The sequence below is a fragment of the Cyanistes caeruleus genome, chromosome 7, assembly GCF_971803275.1.
Source record: "Cyanistes caeruleus chromosome 7, bCyaCae1.hap1.1, whole genome shotgun sequence".
NCBI classification, from domain to species: Eukaryota; Metazoa; Chordata; class Aves; order Passeriformes; family Paridae; genus Cyanistes; species Cyanistes caeruleus.
Window position 1 is genome coordinate 23,352,874 of NC_141707.1, and position 23,610 is coordinate 23,376,483.

The window sequence follows — 23,610 nt, forward strand, 5'->3', positions numbered from 1 at the left end:
GTCAGAGCTGGGACTTGTTTACTGTAAGTAGACAAGGTAGGTTGGGAACTTTAGGTACAGTATATTTTATGATATTAAAAAAAAATAAAATTCTTTAGGTAAATATGTTTACTAGCAAATTAGAGAAAAGCCATGGGATAGGTTAGTGCTCTTTGCAACAACATTCTTGATGAATACAGCAGTAAAGAGGTCCAAGTTAAAAATGATTCACAGTTGTGGGTCCAGATTAGAGTTAAAAAAAAAAAAAAAGAAAAAAGAAAAGAAAAAGAGAGAGAAAGGGGATCTAGAAAAAGACCTTGAGGAAATCCCTTGAAAAACTGTCAAAGGGGTAAAAGGAGCTCCTAAAGCACAACTAAAGCAGGAGAATTGAGAGGAGACAAAGTCATGAATGTTAGGAAGAATAAGATTTCAAGAGGAATAAAATGGTCATTTACATTGAAAGAAAATGAAATGCCAAGGAAAAAGTCAAAGATGATATATAAGCCTGAGTTTTCTCAAGGAAAATGGTATTAAAAAATGGTGAGTGGCACTTCTGTTTAGTGGTTAGAATCCAGAGTGAAAAGGAACTAGGGCTGGAAAACCAAAGGGGAGGTGATTTCTAGACTGTCATAGTCAAACAATTGCAAATGAACTTAGAGATGAAAATGTTAGAAGAACAAGTTGTATGAGGAATGCTTAATTTCTTACAAGATGGATTAATTGAGCTGCAGTTGAATAAGGCTGCAGTTTGAATAAAGAGATAGGCAAGATTATGCACCTAGGGGATCAGATGGATCTTCAACATGAAGTTGAAGTCAATTGACATGTGTGAAAATTCGTATAAGGAACAGAATGAATCATGAACTAAATTCAGTGATGAATCTCACAGAGATTAGTTAGACAGTTAACAACATAAAACGGTGGCAGACCAAGGAGGTGGGGTGGGGGGAAGGATGCATTACTATTGATAAAGGAAATACATTAGGAAGTGAGTGGAAAGAGTGGCAGAAATAGAAAGCCAGAAACAATATATTCCCACCACAGTCTGGTCTAAGGAAGACATTCTTTAGTAAGAAAATATTGGATGAAGAGGTCTGAGCTTCTTTGAGAATGGGAGGCTGGAGAAAACAATACATGAAGAGAGTATGAACACTCATAATCTATTAAGGGATGAAACAGGCTTTCCAGAGACAGAAATAGAAGAGGATTAAAAAGGCAGGAATGAGTTTAGTAATAATGACTAAAAAGAGGGAGAAAGCAAGTCATAAAGACCAGGGAAAATTGCGAAGGTGGAGATAAAAGGAAGAAGCATATTGAGGCACAAAAAGGGGCAGAAAAAGGAGAGAATGTATGCAAGATCTGCATTTGCAGTGCTAAGGGGAGAGTGAGAAGTGGGCAAATGAAGAGGAGCTTTGAAAATTGTAGGAGATAACATTACAAAACTACCAAATGAAATAAATGTCTGGATGGGAGATGCAGATGGCACTCTGAGTCACTGGTGTTTCAATGTAAGAACACATGCAAAGACACATTGTCACACACATTTCCACCTTAAAAAAAAAAACCAATTAATAGTCTCACATCAATTAATTTCTCAAATTTCACATGAGCATTAATGTAATTTCTATTGAGCTTTTTGCTTCCCAAACTTTAATACTCTCCTCATTTGAAACATTACGTTTTGTATGTATGCACCATGTTTTGAAGCTACTCATCATGCTGAACACATCCAACTCTGTGGGGAGATAGGCCCATTTTAATTAAGAAGCTTGAAATAAAGCTCATATTAATTAATATATGTAATTTTGATTTATCACACAGGAATTCAGAGTAAAACCAAAATCTCTCCAATTCTTACAGTTTCATATTTGGCTGCAGTTTTAACTTGGTTAATATTTGATTTAGGGTATTAATGAATCTGTGGTATCTTGCAAGAATTAACCAAACTACCATACAGGGCTTTCTTTATATGATGAGTAGACAAAAAAGGTGTTTAAGAGGTAATAATACTATGGTACCTGGTGTGGGGAAGAGAATCTCTTTTCATATGTCAGTCTATTCCCCTCAATGGAAAATCGGAAACCTTTCTTTTTGATGCTGTCCTCTGATTCAGATTTGTGAAATTCTTCCCCATCCTTCTCCTCGCCTTCAGACTGTTCTTTTTGCTTTTTTTTCTTTCTTCTATTCCTTCTCTCTTTAGCACTCTTTGAGCTCAGTTTTGATGCCTCAGAAGAACTTTCGGAGAATCCACCTATTCCACCTACTCCACTATAATCTCTGGAGTCAGCTGCTGCAGCTGCTGCCGCCGCCTATACATACAAGCACATGTGCAATTTACAGCATTTATACAAATACATACACCACTCACTATTTCACATTTATTGCCACTCTTAAAGAAATTATTATTTTGAAATAAAAGCAATGTTTCCACTTCACCAAACCCAGCATATCATAAGAAGTATAATTTGTGAAATACCACAGGAACCATAATTTGCCACTGCTCCATAAACCAGGAGCAAGAGAAACCCATGGGAAAGCTGTGCTGTCAAAAAACTGAGTTAAAAAGCATCTGTTTCAGATTGAAGCAATATGTCGTGATGAATTTTTCATCTGAAGTACTATGTAAAAATAAAGAATCAAGGCTCAAACAGGTGGTAAAATCCCTGTTAACAGGAAGAAACACTTTCTTACAACATTTTGATGGGTTTTGAATACTCCCTTGTCTATTAAAGATCTTGTGTAATATTGATATCTCAGTTTTGCAAATAATAATCAGAGATTTGTGTCAAACTACACACTATTACATACTTGTTGCTGTTTGATTTTCAAAACATGTGGAGCATTTTATTAACATTTATTTACAAGCTGTGGTAAAAAAAAAAAACAACAAAAAATTCCCACAATTCCCCCCCAACAGGTAGCAATTGACCAATGAAACAAAAAATCCTGACTGCTGACTTTAGTCATGTGCTTATATGGAAGACATAGTTCAACTTCTGCTCTATGTCACCACATGCCAAGCAGACATTATAAATTTTTCTATTAAAGACTCGAGAGCCTTCAAAAAATGAAAAGGAATTTCAAAGCAGTATGTAATCATTACATTTGTACCACAGAAGTGTTTTCTTCGGTTTCTCCACTTTTTCCAATTCTCTTTAAAACTGGAAAGCTATGGCTTTCTGCTGTTAGAGATGGGCAGGGAGTAGAAAAAGCCAAATATTGCTGAAGCACCATCACCTACAATATTTTTGCTTCTGTTACTTATTTAAGTAAAATTACTCTTTGAATTTTTTCCACATCTCCACCTCCATTTCAGACAATCACAGAATGGTTCAGGTTGGAAGGAAACCTCTGGAGGTCATCGTGTCCACCTCTCCAGCAGACAGGGTCACCTAAAGCAGGTTGCTCAAGGACCATATCCAGATGGCTTTTGATTATCTCCACAAGCACTCTGGGTAACTTGAACAAGTGCTCCATTAAAAAGTTAATTTCGATCTCCAGTTTGAAAATCCAGCACTTTAGCTTCTTGGTTATTATTTTTGTCACAAAATTAACAAGTTCACTCAAACCAGCAAAAACAGTGCAGTGGAAAACATTAGAGATTCTTTACAATACGAAGGAATTTACGAGACACAGTAATACATTATTAGGAGTAGGGGAGTAAAAATTATTCTCATGTGTGGACATAAAGCATGACTGTTCACAGTCATGAACTGAAGAAGAAATTTTACTTTACAGGGATACCTGAGCTTCTTCCTGCTGCTTTTTCAGTTGTTCCAGCATTTGCTGAAATTCTGCCTCTTTCTGCTCTGCTTCTTCCATTGTTGCTTGATTCTGTTCTTCATAGGCCATGGCAACCACAGCCAGGATCAAGTTAATCAGGTAGAAAGAACCCAGGAAAATGACCAAAACAAAAAATATCATGTATGTCTTCCCAGCAGCACGAAGAGTCTGGAGAAAAAGAGATAATACACTTTTTTAACAGACTTTAACTACTCTTGAATATTTTTAGCCTTTGCATTATAATCTAGAAATACATTCCAAGATTGATTTATGTTAGCACAAGATTATTTAGTTACTTTTTCCTTATAGAAATTATATTATATTCTGAATACATATGGAAAATTTTTGTGTCTACTCTTGTCAAGGTAAATCCAGTTCTCAATAGTTCAGAACTTGTACCAGTAAGAATCTATACATCTACATAACAGCCTTTAGATTTAACAGTAGGTGGGGCCACTGATCAGCATCTTACCTTCCTGTGTCATCAGTCCCAAACTACACTGCCACATTAAAATAAAATTAAATAGTAAATAGTTTACTATTTAAAATACACATTAAATTACATTAAAATAGTACATTATACAAAATGTTACGGTGGAGAAAATTACAGTCCTTCAGGTAAGGATATGTGTAGTTCAGGGACAAGATGTAACCTTTTTAAACAAGACATATTTTTACTAGACTGCAAATCAATTTAACACAGAATCTACTTAAAGCATGTTTAGATAAGAAACTTTAACAACTTAAATTCTTTTATTCATTGAGGTAAATAAAACCATCTTCATAAAATAACAGCTACTCCTTATAATGTATTTAAGAAGCACATGGTAACCTAAACCATGAATAAGGGCCTTATTGTTTTAGACAACAATTCACATATATGAAATTAGAAATGAATTCTGTTCCAAAGGCCTTAGGGACAAGTGAATGAAAATAACTATGCAAGTACTATGTAGTAATGGTATTGGTGATGGTGCTGTTTATTTTAATAAGTCCTCACCAGCTGGTAAAGATTCTCCCAAAAGTCCTGAGTCATCAATCGAAACAGTGACAAGAATGCCCAACTGAATGTATCAAAACTTGTGTAGCCATAGTTGGGGTTTCTACCAGCTTTCACACATATATATCCTTCTGGGCATTGACTACAAAAGAAGAGGAAATGCTATTTTTAACAACTACGCTATATTACGATATGCTGCAGTAAAACAAAATTGTTCAGGAGTACCAGTTGCTAACGAAATTATGAACAAGTAACATGATATTCTACATACCTAAGATAAAAATATATAGCTTATTATTTTTCACTTTTTAATTCCACTTCCTAATAATATTTCAATGCTTTAATAATATAACTAATAGTATTCTACCCTTCCCCACAACTTGTTATAACACATTTTCATCAGGACAAGAGAAAAACATCAAGTAGCATGGCTGATAAACAGTTGTTAGCAAGTTGGCAGCAACATTTATGCACAGATCACTCATGTGGTTACCTTTACAAAAGTAGCCTAAGAGGCTGATGGAAGTGCCTGTGTAAATTCAAATCACAGAGATGGTTGTATTCAGGTATAGCTTCAAATGCAAAACATTGGTAATTTGCAACTCTACAGTACAGTTGATATTAAAGTTGACTGCCTGAGCTATTCTAAGTAGCTAATTATTTTTCTTTGATGCATAATGAAAAATTATGATCATTTTCTTACCCTGCATCTGAACTATTGCCACACAACAGTGCATCATTTTGTCCTTCCAAGAAGTAGAAATGACCTGTTAAAATAAAAAAGAAAATCAAAAAGTTGATGAGAAAGATAATATTTATGCCTAATGAAAATTGAACAATCATATAGACTTTTATACTTGAAAGAACTTAGCAGAACTAAAAAACTGTTCAACTGCAATATATAGTGGTTAGGAATGAAAAAAAACCATGGGAAGCATTGTTTTGACAAGAAAATTACTTTCTACAGAATCTTCAAGTTAGCCTTTCTTTAGAAAATTGGAAGTTAGTTATGCAGTTAATTCTTAGCAACCTAACCAAATTATAAGATACAAGGGGTGGAATACCAAATTATGTATTTTAGCAAATCAAAAAAATACCAGGAAAAGGAGCTAAAAGATGAGGGCAATTCTGTGCCTTTTTTCGTGCATTTTGATACATAACATTTAGTGCTATTAATTTATAATTATCAATTACATATTTTTTTTATCCAAGTGTTCCTTGAAAAAAACCTGAAATATTAGGGATGAGATTTTTTTTCCCTGTACTCAGCACTGGTGAGGTCACACCTCGGGTGCTGTGTCCAGTTCAGCGCCCCTCAGTTCAGAAAGGACATTGAGGTGCTGGAGTGTGTCCAGAGAAGGACAATGAAGCTGGTGAAGGGTGTGGAGCACAGGTCCTGTGAGGAGCAGCTGAGGCAGCTGGGGGTGTTTCGCCTGGAGAAGAGGAGGCTCAGGGGAGGCCTTGTCATTCTCTACAGCTCCCTGGCAGGAGGGTGTAGCTGGGGGTGTTGGTCTCTTCTCCCAGGCACTCAGTGACAGGATGAGAGGACTTAAGCTGTGCCAGGGGAGGTTTAGGTTGGACATAAGGAACAATTTCTTCACAGAAAGGGTGATTAAACATTGGAATGGACTACCCAGGGAGGTGGTGGAGTCAGCATCCCTGGAGGTGTTTTAGGAAAGACTGGATGTGACAGTCAGTGCCATGGTCTAGTTGACAAGGTGGTTCAGTCATAGGTTAGGCCAGATGATCTCAAAGGTCTTTTCCAATCCCATTGATTCTGTGATAACACAACATGCTCAAGAAATTTCTAATTGGATCTTGATTTGAGGAGCTGGGAGAAAAAGCAAGCATTTGATGTACCTTACACAAAACTAATACACAAAATTCTGTAGCAGGTGAATGCACTTGAACATTTAGGCTAAATATTAAGATGAGGTAAAATGCAATAAAAAGAGACAGAAGGCCTAAAAGCCCCCATCACACTCTTCTATTTTATTTTATTTTATTTTTCTTTCTTTGCTGCAGAAAGGGAAACACATTTTGCCATCAATTCCTAGTTTGCAATTCTTAGGGTAAAATGGGAATCAATAATGGAGATTTTTGGGTCAGGTGGCACATTAAGCTAAAGATGCTAGAACTAGGTATGTTCTGGCTGTTCTCAGGAAACAGATGGTTCCGTGAGATTCACTGCCAGCTGGCATGGACTAGCTTAGCTGGCGTGAACTAACTGAGGGCTAATGCTAAACAGACAAGCAGGGAATTGCAACCAGTTCCTATTGACTGCTTCTACTCTGTCACCACCAGTATAAGATAGAGGCAGCATAAAATCTGCTTATTTTAAACAGAGATAGAAATTATGTCCATAATTTATATATCTGCAATTCTAATAGTCTCAAATATCATACAAAAAATCAGTGTATTTTCAGATATTCTGGTGATCACAGCCAGACTCTGTGAGACATCTGACCACTACTTAAAAATAAATTTAAAGATGCAGACAGGCTCCAAGCAGAACTTGCAAAATTGTCTGTGGGCCTAATTCACATTCTTATGTGGCACAGGTCCACTTTCAATCCACTACTTTGGAAAACAAGTAAGATTTTTTTAGTACAAAAATAATAATGATAAAGTAATAAAAAAATTAAATATGAGTTTGCAGAAAATATGCCGTATACAAAACTATTCCTGTCTTCTGCCAGCTTAATAATGGAACAGTCATGGGTACAAGTCCTATATGACACTTCCAGATACAAATAAAGGAGATATGTTCTGGAAATACCACAAAATACTTGAAAAAAGTTAGCAGAGAGCCGCTGTCAGTGATGCAATGCCAATTCATCAGGGCATCTCTCTGAAGATGTCCCAGGTATCTGTGCTAGACATGGTTTTCTAACAAGTTCCATTACCAATTCAAGACATGAAACAACAGAAAAAAAACCAAGATGCATCAAGTATTCTGAAAACATAAGGTTAGGAGAAAAGGTATCTGAACTTTAGAATGACCTTTACAAATTGACAGGTTTGTCCAAAAGCAATTGGATTTATTTCAATAGAGACAAGCGTCAAATGCTACACTTGACAAGGCAAAATCAAATACGGAAATACAAAATATCAGGATGTGGCTGCAGCCACCACTGTACAAAAAGATGGAATAACTGCTGCAAAATAAAAATTGACTGTGAATCAACAATACAGGGCTGATATAAAAATGAGGTAATTTTGAAATACGTTAATAGGAATGTTGCATATATGGCATGAGGTAAAGATACAAATTAGTAGTAATTACTTGAGGAGTTAGCACTCAATTTGAGGATGTCGTTAAAAACCCATGCAAAAAAAAACCCCAAACCTATAACAAAAAAAGGCAAAATAAAAACAAAAACAAGGAAAAAATGCCAGACTAATTGGAAAGATTAAAAGAAATAAAAAAAAATTGGTATTGAAAATGCAAAAGAGAAAATAGGATTGCTTGGCTTAGGAAAGACCAGAAATGCAGAGGATAAGAGTTTTTAAAGTGTATAAAGACTAATATAAAGTTGTCTATGATTTTCTTGTTTCTAAGTCCACAGCAGATGTAGTAATATATTCAATCAGAAATTAGGAAAATGTAAGTCATGTACTTAGAAAAAAACCCTTTCTATTTGTGTGACATGGTACCATAAACAACTATAGGGAAATAGAATGGATTCTGTTCTTCACGTGGCTTTAAAAATAGGTTATCATCCAAAATTCCTGCATGACATTTGTATATTTCAAGTGTGCTGAGATGATAAGTATATTAAAAGATTATAAGACAATGAGACTTGGATCCAAAAGCATTTCATTCTTCAGCTGAGGTTTCCTAGCTTTCATTCATATAGTCACCAGTTAAAATACATATACAGACTTTATAAAAACCTATATTACTCCTAATTATGAATATATTAAATATAATAAATATAATAAATAATACACTAAAGGAAATAGAAAGGGCTGAACAGATAAATGGGAGAGATTGACAATACTATTATGAAAGACAAAACAGCCATCTACTATAGATATGTTCAGAGTTGTTCTATCTGAATTTTTAAACAAGTTTTGTTAACACAGTACTAACATTAACTACTGAAAATAGTAGAAATAGCATAATATGAGGTACAAAAGAAAAAAAAGTGCTCATTTCTTGATTTTCCAAAGATAAGAAATAAATTAAAATACATAAATATGAAATTTAGTTCTTATTTTTCAAGAAAGAATCTTGGGGTAAATCAGCAATGTTCTCTTAAAGGTGTGTCTGTGCTGTGCAAGGGCATGTGGTGCAGATCCACTCACCCAACTCCAGAAGGAGCACTGTAGCCACATTTATGTGCTCTGGTGGGATTCTTGGGCTAGCTGATGTTCAGATGTGGGCTTATGATATTGGGCACTATCTTGCACTAACCTAGCTACTACATTTCAGATCCCATTTCAGGAGGCCTGAAGCTAGCACAGAAATTTCTGGTTTATGCTGCAACATGATTTTACTCCAAAAGTCATATTCAGTGAAAGAAAAAGATATTTTGCTAATAAGTATAATATAAGTGTTAAATTACATAATGACTGTGCTTTTATTTACTAGAGAAAAATGAGTAGTATTATGTTTCTTGCCATATCACACACTTTTAAATGCAAGGGAAAGATATTAATGTTCTCAAATATGTTTAAATCAAGACCATAAAATCAATGCAGTAGATGATATAATTAACACTTACTTTTGTCTTCGATGTATTCATCCCAGTTAAATGTTGTCATTGTTGCATTAATAAATGTACCATTTTCACCTATAGAGCTATTAAAGATGGAAATAACCGTTGTTTCGAAAGTAGAATTGTCTGGAGGCCACTGCAGGCATTTATTCCTCAGGTTGCCCATGAACAGCTGCAGCCCTATCAGTGCAAATACACTCAGACAAAACACAGTCAGGATCATCACATCCGAGAGCTTCTTCACAGACTGAATCAGGGCTCCCACTATAGTCTTCAGGCCTGCAAAGAGATAAGATTTTTATTATGATGTTAAATAGATACTAAACACACACAAAAATTCGTTACTTTTTTCTTGATAAATATCTCATGCAAAAAGACTAGTAATTTGTGACACAGTAATTTTAAAGAAAAGCCTTATTATTTGGACAGATGAATGAAAATATGTAAGTTTATACTTATTTTATAGTGTACAAAAATAAAAAGTAGATAATACCATTGTTTTTGCCAAAACAAGTGATTTTATTATTCATGCTATATCTCAACCCTACATAGAATAGCAATGTTTGCTTTTGTTGATGCTTCTTGCCCAAACCTTTCTTTTATGAACTTTTGCAATGTATTCTATATTAATGAACCCCACTTTAAAGACATATGTACATATTGAAATGATATAATAATAATCTTGTTACAATATATGAGGGGTGATGGTTTGGAGAAGAAAGACATCTTTAGAACGATATCCCATGCATGGCCCATGCTATCATTTAGAGCTTAATTTTTTTTACATAACTTAAAACTGAATTAATTTGCTATATCAAGTGCCCTCAATAAATGAGAAAATTTGCATCAGTATGAAAGCTTAAAATTAACTTATATTTAAAACATATAAAGGAAAGCTTGATGTTATAAGATGCAAATCACATAGGCTGTTTACTGCAAATATCTCATGCAAGAATTTGTTAAACTCAAAGGCTGATTTTTTTTTAGAAGAAAATACAACTAATACAAGCATGAATCAATTTAAATAAAATTACATGTCTTGATTCCTGCTTTTTTTATTTGCTGACAATGTGTAGCAAACAAGGCTTATGCTTTGAAAATGTGAGTACAGCCTTTGTAGAACAAAAGTCAGCCTCGGTGTTTAACCTCGCTCTCACCTGGAATGACTGATATTGTTTTCAAAGCTCGGAGAACTCTGAATGTTCTCAACGCTGAGACATTGCCCAGGTCCACAAACTCTGTCACATATCTGTAATAGGGGAGTTCACACACAAACACAATGACAGCACACAAATAACAGTTGGAGATACGAGGGGCCTAACACCTTACACCAACTACTTCTTACCTGGAATTACAGAAATAGTTTTCAAAGCTCTCAATACTCTGAAAGTTCGAAGAGCTGAAACATTGCCTAGGTTTACAAATTCTGTTACATACCTGTAGGATTAAATCACAATTACTCAGAATTGAGGCAGATTTTATTCTATTTGCTTGGGTCTTTGAGCAAGACCTTTTCACCGTTCACTGTATTTTGCCTGTGTTATAAATATGCTTCTGGCCATAAAATTAAATTAAGTTTTATCACAATAAACCACATTGACTTGATGTTTGAAAACTAATCTGGTCAGCTATTAGCAGGAAGTCAAAAGGATTCCTTTAATTCTGGTATGCAGAAAGGAGACAGGATATGAACAGTTCAGGGTGATGGCATTCACATTCCTAATGGGCTGGCACACCATGCTGGCCTCCGCAGCACATACTTGGCTAGAAATTCTAAAATGTGTAAAAGAGGTAGAAGAAACATATTGAAACTGCAGGAAGTCCAGGCTCCAAATATTCTGGCTGACAAGACATGAGGCAATTTTTAGTCACTAATCTCATGCTACCAGGAAGAATTTTTATTAAAAAAATAAGTAGAAGACTTACGCAAATGTAATGACAGTGAAATCTAGCCAATTCCATGGGTCTCGGAGAAATGTAAAATCTTCTAAACAGAAGCCCCTTGCAAGAATTTTAATAAGTGATTCAAAGGTATAAATTCCAGTGAATGTGTATCTGAGGAAAATATGCAAGACAGAGTTTATAGATCACGTTATTTTTGCACTTTATGCTTTCGTTGTTTTATTCTAATTTTCTTCTCTTTAAGAGGCATAAGAAATAATGGCAGTTACAACCAACTTCAACATCTGTATGATTTATACCATAAGGAAAGAGGAATGAAATTAGGATTAAAAGACTGATAACTCACATCTTAAATTTAACCTCTATAATCTATGCAATAAAACAGATGCAAAATTCTCAGTTGGTTCATTGGTGCATGTTTAAGACTAGTCTGAATCCATGTTATTAAAAAAAACCCCACAGATCGATTGTGTTAGGGTTTTAGAAGTTACTTGAGGCTAAAAATTCCTTTCTTCAATGTTCTTTTTATGCTGAAATGTTGCTTAGTCTCAAGAGTAGGCAAGCACCAACACTCATCAGTCCTCATTTCTCTGTAACTGTGTTACAGAGTAGATATATCCAGTGCTTCACCTTCAGCAAGACAGATGTACTGGAATCAAACAAGTGCAAGAAAAACAAAAATTATTTACAAATGCCAATAAAATTCAGGTACTCATTTTGACTAAAAAATGTTGCTGAAATATAAATTGAAAAAATATTTAATTCTTCCATTCTGAGTAATTTCAATCTTCTGTGTCCAAATGACGTCATCCTGAAATTTAGTTTAATTTATATCTTCAATGAAAAGGAATTCAAATTAAACTGCTTAAAAAGCTTACTCTAACTGAGCTCACTTGAAAACAGCTTTCTGATATGAAAGTTTTCCATTCAATTACTAAAAGATTTATTTCCTGCAGAATTTTACTCCGCAGATGAGGACATGTGCTGTAACTCTAAATGGCACAATATATGGACATGAAGAAATATTCAAGCAACGAATCTTTATCATAAATATTTACTACATGCTAGATATCCTGAATACATAGATGTTCACATTGAACTCAAAATGGGAATGTCTTTGTTGACCTTAATAGGCCTGTGATTTCACTTTTGATTTCTGAAGATTAAACAGTATGTAATCAGCCCAAGCATTAAGGAATGAAGAAGCAGCAGAAAGAAAGAACCAAGAATAGTGTTTCACACTGTGTCCTGCAGCTTTGGAACTGTTATCGTGCATTGGCACCTCGCAGCTGACATCCAACCGGACCAATTAGCCAAGCTGACATCATATTGCACCAATGATTAGCTAACCATTTCAATACTTTTTAATAGCTTATTTTGCATACAAGTTTTCCATTGCTAGATTGGTTTTGGTAAGAGAAAGCAGCCCTGTGATCAATACAGCCATCCATAAGATGATCCCTTTATCTGTAACGGTTATCACAACAGAGATGAAAGACTGCATTTCCCTGCATTCTTGCACAGATGTGACACAGAATGCAGTCAAAAATATTTATAGTCCACTTTTCCTGTATGATCATAAGAATAGCTTTTCTTACATTTTCCATCTAGCACTGCAAACAGAGGAAGAACTTGTCATGAGACAATTATGTGTATTTAATGTTAGAGCAAATGAAAGAGCATCAGAATAGCTGTTGATAGGATGTCCCAACAAGGTAGCTACTGCCAGTGGAAGCCATCCTAATATAATTTACAGCAGTTTATTTCTGATTACTGGATATTATTCAGAGAAAATCCATTTAACTTACTCTACATTCTTTGTCCAGTCTGGAGGGTTACTCATGGTCATAAATACGCAGTTGGTCAAAATAGTGCACATGATAAGCATGCTGAATAATGTAGGCTAAGAGTTAAGGAATGTAAGCCAGAAAATCTCATAAAAAGAGTATCAAATAACACACTGCTTTGGTAGATTTGCACTATCAGGAGCTATCCCTTCACTGCTCTTTTAATAGCCAGGGAAAAGTCCTGAATATGTTAAAGCTTTCATTCACTGCTTTATAGCTAAAAGAGAACAAGCATACACTAAAAATTATAAAATCTGAAAAGTATTTTAAAAAGCACCCCAAATCTAAATTATTTTTTCTTACTGAACAAAAATGTCAGCATTTAAAGTATTAATTTCATGGAATAACACAAAAACTATTTATTTTAGATGATCCAGACAAATCTGATCTGCTCATGCATGCAAAGCAATGAAAAATACATTTTCTTCACTTTAATATTTTATCATAAAATTAGGCATGTATCAACATTTTTCCTTATCACTATGATGCACTGAAAGCTAGGTGCCACATAGTAGGAGATATGGAAATCATAGGAAAAAAAGTATTTTATTGCTGTTTGTTTTATTATATGACTTCTGTAATATAAATGCTGTTGGGAGGAGAAGGCACATGTGAGTCTCAAAAAAATAAATCCAAATAGAATTCCAGAACAGGTCCAAGTCATAAATAATTTCATATATTTGACCAGAACCACTCTAAATCTACAACCTTTTACTCTCAGCAATGCTGACATTTTTCTAAGATAAAGAAATAAATACAATCACCAAAATGAAAACCATGCAGATGAACCATGAAACGCCCACATGATGGCACCAACACCTAAAGCTTCAGAGAGGACAAAGCTCTAGTTTGAGAACAGCTGCAGGTTCATGTGTTGCTCCTAAATAGAAATCTGAATATAATGGGGTGAGAAGTACTGTGAGGTTCCCCTTGAAAACTTTTCTTTGCATGTCTACATTAATTAAAAAAAGTGATAATGATACCTCTACCTTCTGAACTGTCAAAAAACTGAGGCATTACATTCAACAATTCTTTGGGTTTTCTGCACAATGAATATATTTAAAATCCTTTACTGCGAAACTATCTTTTCTTTATGTAATTCATATATGAACATAGCAAAAGAGAAATAAATATATTTTTGAAACATTAAAAAACCATGCTACAAGTGTTTCACCAACCTGTATTTTACACAGGCTTTCAAAATCATTTTTGATGAAATGTCCACTTACCCTCACTATGCTTTCATTAGTGGAAAGATAACTATAATATACCTCAACATAAATTTAAACAATGTGTTTTAGCATTCTGACTTTGGTGACTAGCCCTTCACCACCACCTCAGTCCCACAATCTTCTATTATTCACCATAACTCAATAATGCTCCAGAATACTGTAGAGAGTGTCATATAATCGAAAAAAAAATATTTGTAGTGGCACCTGTAGCAAGGGAATTGAAAACTATGTGCTAATATGATTGCTTTGGAAGTCATTTGTAGGCCAGCCATTGATAACAACATCCAACACATACCAACTGCTGTAATTATCAGTCTTACAGTAGAGCAAGACTGAAAAAAGTCCGCTCAAGATTTAGTCTGCATAATCTCAGGATCCCTATATGCAATGCTAACACAAAACTTCTTTCAGTGTGCTTATGACTTCTGTAAATACAACTGTGCAAACATCTGTATTTGCTCCTTATTAAGTAAGCTGGCTTTCTGAAGTCAGTGCCCTCATCGCTCATACTGGTATTTGGGATCAGACCACTGGGATGCCTACTATAGTCAGCTATTAAAAAACTGAAAAAAACAAAATAATAGTTAAGTAATTATAATAATTTAGCTTTTCAAATCTCTACCTGCAATGTGAAAGTCTCATGACCTTCTTGAAGACTGAAATTAAAACATCAATAGGCTTATAAGTGTATAATGCAATAATGATCAAGAAATAAAACAGACAGGTGGGATACATACAAGACTGAGAATGTGTAACAAAACAAGAAACCTCAGCTGTTCTATGAATCTATCTTTCTGTTAGTATTATCTGAATCAGAAAATATAAAGGAATAATGAAACCATATTTTCACCAAATACTCATGCAAGCACAGACCTGGGATCAAAGATTTGATTTTAATACAGAGTGTCAGGGAAGAACTTAAAGTATTCCGAGCAATGTATCTGCATATATATTTATGAAAAATGTGGAGGAGGGGAAAAGACGAAAAAAAGATGTGATGATTACAGAAAAAAACAAGAGGGAAGGAAAAATTATGTGGGTGAAGAAAGAAGACACAGAAACTGTAAAGGATGATGACTGGTTGTCTGGCTTCTGGTATTACTATATTAGGATCCAGCAATGAACAGAAATGTAAAAGAAGAAGGAGAAAAAGAACAGAAGACAGAAATAGTAGAGGGAAGAGGGACAAAGCACTACAGATCATATTGATCCTGGGACATGTGCCAGAGAATGATTTAAATACTAAGTAACATCTCATTCATTAGTTCATCAGTTTTAGACTAACCACTTGAAAAGGATATGAATGTACCAAAATCTTAATAGCTATTTTTCTAAGAGGATTGAAAGGAGTTAACATGTACAGGGCAGAGGTGGCACTGAATCGGAATATTGCCTTCCCTTTATTCAATACTATAAAGGTCTGGAAAAAGAAAAAGAGAATGAAAAACAGCATTTAGATGATACCAAGTTACAAACCCTGAATAATTTTCATTTCATCATCAATCATATTTGGTCAATACACTCTTTTGTCATTGACACAATCCCCTTGTCCAGTTCACACATTGTAGAGTCCAGCCAAATTACTATAGATACAAATAAATGAACTTAAATGCATCTATTTAGAAATCAAAAGTAATCCTGATATTGCTAGCTAGTAAACAGAGACAAACATAAAAGTAACATAGGCAATATTTGAAGAATTAGTGTACTTTTTGTACAGTATAATATATACACTCAGGTAACTGTAACCAAAATGAGAGCCATTAAAACTTCTACTTCAATCCCTAAATCAAATAAACAGCATAAATTATCAAATCAAATTACTAAGACAAAAGTAACTCAAAGTTATCTGAGTTTCAAGTGATCATGAAAATACGGAAATCAAGAGTGTTCAATAATCATTTTTTAACATAACACTAGTGTACTCAATTTTTGCTGTACTCTGAGAGTAATGTATTACTCCCCTTTCCAACTATTGCTTGTGATAGTTCTGTACCTGCAAATCTATTTTCCTTGTCATACTTCACTTTCACCTAATACAGAATTCACTGTGTTCACTGCATCCATGTATTTTCACTTTCTCTCCACGGTTTCAGCAATGACTCATGCATATATATCCAACATTTCCAGAAGCATTTCTAAATGTAACAGTGTTTTTAAAATCCAAGAAATAAAGAATGAAACCCGTAAGGTTTTTTTAAAAAAATAATTTTGATTCCCACACATCTGGGGTATGTTCTGTCTATTTCCATCATCCCTTCTTTCTAGACAGGGATGAAAGCTCATGCTTTTTGAAAGGAAGTGGATCTAGACAGCATTGTGGCAGTCCTGGGAAGCCCAAAGGGCACATAAGTCATGCAGACCTGGAACACTGCCAGCAGCCATGATCTGCCTCAACTGAAATCAGAGGGCAGCATTTGTCAAGATTACGTTCTACTTTCTGAGCAGGTGTGGCAAATGGAGCAGCTGAAACCACAATGCCTCTCCCTGCCTGAAATAATAAATTATAAAAATCAGTTCTACCAAATGTAACATGTTTCCATTCTCCCATACTTAATGATTCTCAAGCTGCATTTTGATCTTTTATTGTACAGGAGTCTGTAACATGCTCTTTACTATGAAGATTTTTCAACTCTCCTACGATTAGTCCTGTAGTTAATGAAAACAGGACTTCTAATAATCTTCTAATAAGAGTTCTTATGTTTTCTGCTCCCTTTACTCTGACAAAACTGCTGATGAAGTGGCATTTGTGTTATGCTGACTCATCAAGTTACGTTAAAAAATGAAAACGAAGCCTGACCCAAAAAATTATGTTCAAAAATATGCAAAGAACGCTAAGAAAAGAAAAATAATAGAAAAAATTATGATTGTAACATACAGTTCAAAGTTTTGCTTCTCCTACTGGAAACCACAATGCTTTTGGAAAAGATCATGACAACTGCTATGCATTTCTCAATCAGGAACAATCAATCCAGCAGGATTTTACTTCCTGTCCACACTCAGTTGCAGAATTACTCTTCTAGTTTCCAAAGCATGATGGTACATGCTCTAACTTTACGATTTCTGATGCTGAATTCAGATTTTTTACTGCTACAGAATGTGGAAAGAATTATGAAAAGGAATTGGTATTTGACCCAAATTCCATCTGCCTTCCAGACATCAACAGGGTAAATCACTTCAGTAAAGGGAGCAAAAGATAATTAATTGAAAACTTTGTTTTCAAATTTAACTCATTATTCTCCATACATTAATTCAGTTTTAGAAATTCTGCAATGAACACTTAAGGTACAACTGATTTTTTTTGAGCTCTTCTGCTTAGCTCTTCTTGGTATGCCTATATTGTTATTGTTTCAACATATTACTGATGAGGCATACCCCTAATTCCTGCAGGAAATATCTTCATTTGCATTTTTTCTCTTATTCTGAGTTTGAATCATAACAATTCTTGGAGTTTCTCTTCATTTTTCTTTGAAGCAGTTTCTTCACTTTCATGGGTTTTGTTTTTTAATTCACCTGTTTTTGTTAGCTAGCTAGTTTCCACAGGAAAGAAAAGAAAGCAGGAGAAAAAAAATTATGAAAACAGAAAAAAAAAAAAATTATTTCTTCTTTACTAGTAAAATAACGGGACTGAATAGATATGATGCCAAAATCAAAGGGACTGAAAATCTGGAGGAAACCCAAGGCCATCTGGACACTAGTCTAAAGTTCAACACTTTTGTGCTGGTCACAGCAGTTGTTGTTACTTTAAATCAAAGCAAATATGTGGATCTATTTTTTTTAAATTAACATCTCCACAAGTATTTTTAATTATGTAACATTCTGTCAACACTCCAAGTGCAATTGCTACCTCCTCTTTATTTATGTCCTTTTTTGAAACACCTCCTCTTTGAAAACAATCATGGAACAAAATAGAACTGGATAAGAAAATTTTTTCACCCAGAGTAATTTGGATATATGATGCCTCTACAGAGTAAATATGGATCAGGATGATCATCATCATATCCTGAGAAATTACTTTTACATATTTCCCTATCTTTCCCAGTGACAAAAGAATGCAACCTAAACTTTTCACAACAGTGAAGAAATCTAGTAAGAAGATGTGTAGCTACCTTTGAGATGGATTTCATATTGAAGACCTGCTCCTTTCACAACTGTAGTACAGCAATTAGTAATTATTCTAAAGATAACCCCTATGCTGCTACCTCAATTCTTCTGTGTGTAAAACACTGAAAGTTATAGGTTTTATTAAAATGCCAGGTTTATAAAAAAAAAATAAAATTAAGTGTATATCTACTGATCTATAAGGTCCCAGAAACTTGCATTACTAATTTCTGCTCTTCGAGTGGAGATTTCTGCCAATCACACCATTTATGGGGGAATTATTATATGGAAGCTCTAAGTCAAAAATAATAGAAATACTACATCTTTGAAGGGTTCTTTGTTATTTAGTCTTCTTAAAGTCTTATAGAAATATACAACACACTCACTTTTTTATTGATATAATATGGGTCCAGGTCTTCCAAGGGCTCAGACACCATTCCTGGAGGTATGTCGCCGTAAATAAATGGCAGTGTCTTTCCTGCCTCCAAGTCACTGTTTGGCTTTGGGCCATCTTCATCATCATCATCTTTGCGTTCTTGCTTGGATTTTTTAGCTTTCTCTTCATTGATACGCTGTTCAATAGCTGCAAGTGATTCTCTTGTGAAATAGCGGAAGCTGTCAGGTCCTGGTGGTACCAGCACTGATTGTGCCATCTTTTCATCCTGCACCTCTTAATTACTGCTTAGCCTCTCTCATAAAAAAGTGCTAAAAATATAAAAAGAAAACAACAAAAAAAAAAACACAGAAAAAAATTACAGCAACACAGCTACAATGTAAAGCAATATACCATCAAAGAATTTTTTGTGAGACATCTTGTTAAATTCAGTAATTATCATCCAAGAGGAAACTGTCATGAAATGAATTTTTAAATTTGTTTTTATTTCAAGACAAACCATTTTTGTTTTCGGCTTGCCTCTTAGAGTTGGCACAGAAGTATCAATCCTTAAAACATTTAGTTTAAAGTTCCCTTACTGCTTGTACCAATAGATTTTCAATTCTACAGGCTGGTAAAAAAAGTCATACACAACACAATAACATCTTTTGCCTTTATCAAGGGTAATGTTATCCATTCCCATGAATAAAGTAGGAGATATTTTCCACTACATTCAGGGTGAGGAAGTTCTGAAGTATTTGGTTCAGTTTTGAGGAATGAGACTCCAGACAATGTAGCTCCTTATTATCCTGAGAGTTGCATCTTGGACCAATCTTCCCTCTAGCTATATGGACCAGAAATGACTCTTAGAGTCCACTACTGCCACATAAAGCCAGAAGGATCAGTTGAAAGCAATACAAGATGCTTCTTCACTTCGAGTACAAATATGCTGCCTTTGCTGAACTGCCAGCTCAGGAAACAAGGTTTAGGCATAAGCACCTGTATTCAGATCCCCTGCCTCGCAACACACTGTGCACTGGAAGAATTGCTGAATTAAACAAAACTGATTTTTAATCATTTTATACTGCACTTAGATCTTTTATGTCTGTTATCATGTCAATATTTCACAAATTTCACTAGCAGGAGCAGGACCATCTCTTAATGTCTCCAGGCAGCTCAGTTAAAAAGAACAAGTGAAAAATATTCTCAAGGCAAATACTTTGATCTGAAATCACAAACAGGATATCTGCTGTAGCCTACAAGAATTTTTCTCAAGCATCCTTCTGAGTAAGCACATTTAAAATATTGCAAATGGAATAAAGTAACAAGTTCTGAGTAAGACAATATACCCAGAAATAATTATCAGATTAAAATGATACAACAGTTTGAATACAATTAGCCTGATCCTATTTTACTGTCTCACTTAGCACACATACTCCAGCACAGCCGCAACAAATTAGTATTTTTGAAGGCTGTTAAATAAACTGCAACATGATGATTTCTCCTCCTTTTCAACCATATGCACACAGCCACTTCCACCTACACAAACATCCACACACACATCCCAACTCCTGCAGGTCTCCCTGTGAGCATGCTCTTCCACTGCAGGCAAATCCACCTGGTGCATTCTGTCATGGATGGTCTGTACCAAACTGCTGCTGGAAGCTGCACACACTACCAGCAGCAGAAGCATTCATTAGGAAAATGAAAGTGGTCCTGCAGCAGAATCCTGTTAGATTTAATTTCTAATTATAGAGGGGAGGAAAAAAAAAAAAGCATAATTCTGTTTTAATATTGCAGGAAACAATTAAAAATTCATTACCAGTGAAGAATCTTGCAGTTATGTGGGTTTGGAATGGCACCAGGGAAGACTGCAGTTAAAATTCCATCATGCCTTTTCCTTTTTTTTTTTTTTTTTTTTCTTTTTTTTAAAAGTCTCCTTTTACGGACCACACCTAACTTCCTGCTGGAGGATCCTGGTTATTGAAGTAAAGTCTGGCATTTCCTGTGCAAGCCTACTGAGTGCTGTAACTCTTATTGCCAGTAGATGGTACTGATATATACTCATAAATTCTCCTCAGAAATGGTAAAGAATTTTTGCATGCTTGAACACTTGCTTAAACTGAGACTCTTGGACTAAAATACATGATTTTATATAACCATTCAAGTCTCAAGATACTCAAAAATTCTTTTGAATACATAGCAGCTACTGCTGATGTGACCATAGCTGTTAAAACTGAAGGTGAGATAGAAAAAAAGTAGGAGGGATAGCAAAGTAAGAGAAATAAAAAAAAATGGAGGGTACACAGGCAATTGCTGAAACTGTATTATCAGCAGTCTGGATTACTTTAAACTGTAGCTTGTGTAAATATACTAAAACAAATGTATACAATATGTTCACTGTGCATTCTTTCTAAATGCAGATCAGCCAGCAATGGGAGGGAAGGAGGGCACGTCTGAGTGTTCACTGCAACAGAGTTCCTGTACAGAAGTCATCTATTCTTGCTCCCTGCTGCAGCAGGTGGTTGAGAACACTGTAAGTCACTCTCTGTGGCAAATCAGTAACACATTCCCGTCGGGCACCATTCCACCAGAACAACATCCTACTTCTTTCTACTCTTCTGCTTGCTCTGTATTTTCCATGCTTACCTATTTTTGTACTTTTTCCTTCTGCTGCACAAGTAAAACCTCTTTATCTCTCCTACCTCACCAGCAACCTTCTGCCCTTCCCTCCTTCTTTCACTCATACACAAATCTCCTCCAAACTTTTCAAGCAAGACACATTGGGGTATCTATACGTTCAAATCTTCTGGCATTTATTCTCTGCCATCTCCTTTCCTTCAGCCATGAAGATGACAAAAAAAAGGGTGTGGAAAGTAATAAAAAGCAGAAGATCAGTCTAAAGTGAGAGATGTTGGAGAAGGAATTAATAGAGGGTCTGAAGAAGTGCCAATGTGGCTTTGAAGAAAGAACAGACAGTGAAGAGAGGTGAAAATATTGATAATTTTTTCCTTTTGTAACTGTGGTGAGAGAATGAAGAGTTTGACTTGGTCAAAAAAAGTCTTTTGAAATTTTCAGAAACTAGGAAAAAATGTGCCAAATGCAAACTATAATTGGACCACATGAAAAGTATCAATTTGGTTTTGATTAATTTAACTATTATATAATATTTTAAAGTAATGTTAAAAAACCTCTTAGAAAAGTGCTTAGTTCGATAAGAGTTTTCTATTTTTAGAGATGATTCAAAGAAATCAACAAAAAGTTTACAAATTATTCCATGTAACCAATTTTTTGGCTAAGAAGCTTTGGTTGAAAACTTCTGGACGGCTCTAATTAGGACTAGGGTTTACTTGGGGATGTTCTGAAGTCTCAGAATAAGAGGATTGTGAGACAGCACAGATCCACAGGAGGAGTAGAGGAGCTTCTAACTACAAAAGCATTTTGATTATTTATTTGTATAGAGAGGCATCTGATTATGAATGAAAATTAGAGTAAATCAAGTACCTGAAAAGCTGGGCTAATTCACACAATATGGAAAAGGAGCTTCATTCTTCCATTAACAGTATATTAAGTTAAAGCACCTGATTATTTGTTTCTTATTGTAAAGGTCTGAAATTACCAGAGATCTCATTTTGATTTTCACCAGTGCTATACAATCTACAGGCACAGTGTCAGGAAGGACAGTGAAAAGAGAAGACAAAAAGGAAATAGCCAGAGGACATTGTATCCCATTGCCTTAGAGGCTTGGGTCTACAGTCTTACTAGGCTGTAAGGAAAAATGAACAAGTATTTTAGAGAGACAGACTAGACAGGAAATGCAATATTAGCTTTGCAGTCTAAAAGGGAAATATATATACTTCCAAAGAGGAGACAACAATAATACATCTAGAGAAGCTGGTAGCAATCCTTAAAATAAATTTGATACTACACAGAGCTATAATAAATGTAACAGATAAAATTATTAGAGATAGAAAGGGAAAATGAACTCAAATAGCAAATATCAATGAAAATGCAATCCAACACAGCCTATGTTTAAGAACTATTGTGTGAACATGGTAAAAACTTACCTCAAACATAAACATGAAATAAGAATGGCAGTTCTGGTAATAAGTTATTCCAGCTGCTGTCTATCTTCCCACCTACAGCCATGGGTACATTTTACGAACAATTTTATCACTGATGGTATCCCTCTTCCCTCTACTGTGGCATGTGTGAAAGCTTGAAGTGGACCTTGTAATTTAATCATCTGGTAAAACACAGGGCCCACAGAGAGGTTAGAGATGAAGAAGTGTTCAGTGTCCTATGTAAAGAAACTCTACATGAGGATGAATGATTTTTGACAGGACAGAGCCAAGAGGAAGCTCCAAATCTTTTCTTGATATCTTAGGAGCCCTCATTTACAGACAATCCTGATTAATAAAATTAGAAGGAAAACAGATTACCAATTCTTCCTCAGAAACGTGTAAAAACTGTCTTTGTTCAATGGCAAAGCAAAACATTAAAATGCACAACTGGCAACTTGCCATCATTCTCTGTGGTTCTGTGATCATTTTACTCTCCAGCTGTGTGTCCCTGTACTATATTAGATTGTCCCTAATTGCATGACTTTTCATTTATAGTTCTGAATTTCATCTCGTTCCAGTAACACCAGTCATCAAGCTCATCTAGT

General features: G+C 35.0%; 1 protein-coding gene across 2 annotated transcripts in view; it reads right to left on the bottom strand.

Annotated features, from left to right (window-relative positions):
• The window catches only part of SCN2A (sodium voltage-gated channel alpha subunit 2), a 73,712-nt gene that overhangs the window by 34,090 nt on the left and 16,012 nt on the right, over positions 1–23,610 (bottom strand). The window contains exons 2-11 of one of the 2 annotated variants that reach the window (XM_086898119.1): positions 18,955–19,273; positions 15,767–15,887; positions 13,197–13,284; positions 11,413–11,541; positions 10,644–10,735; positions 9,493–9,765; positions 5,466–5,529; positions 4,763–4,904; positions 3,724–3,930; positions 1,998–2,288 (exon numbers count right to left, since the gene is read on the bottom strand). In XM_086898119.1, the coding sequence (XP_086754245.1) occupies positions 1,998–2,288; positions 3,724–3,930; positions 4,763–4,904; positions 5,466–5,529; positions 9,493–9,765; positions 10,644–10,735; positions 11,413–11,541; positions 13,197–13,284; positions 15,767–15,887; positions 18,955–19,221 (1,674 nt within the window). In that variant the 5' untranslated portion in view covers positions 19,222–19,273. Of the gene's footprint in view, positions 1–1,997; positions 2,289–3,723; positions 3,931–4,762; positions 4,905–5,465; positions 5,530–9,492; positions 9,766–10,643; positions 10,736–10,831; positions 10,924–11,412; positions 11,542–13,196; positions 13,285–15,766; positions 15,888–18,954; positions 19,274–23,610 lie in introns of those variants that run through there. The other variant, XM_086898120.1, reaches the window with a different exon arrangement.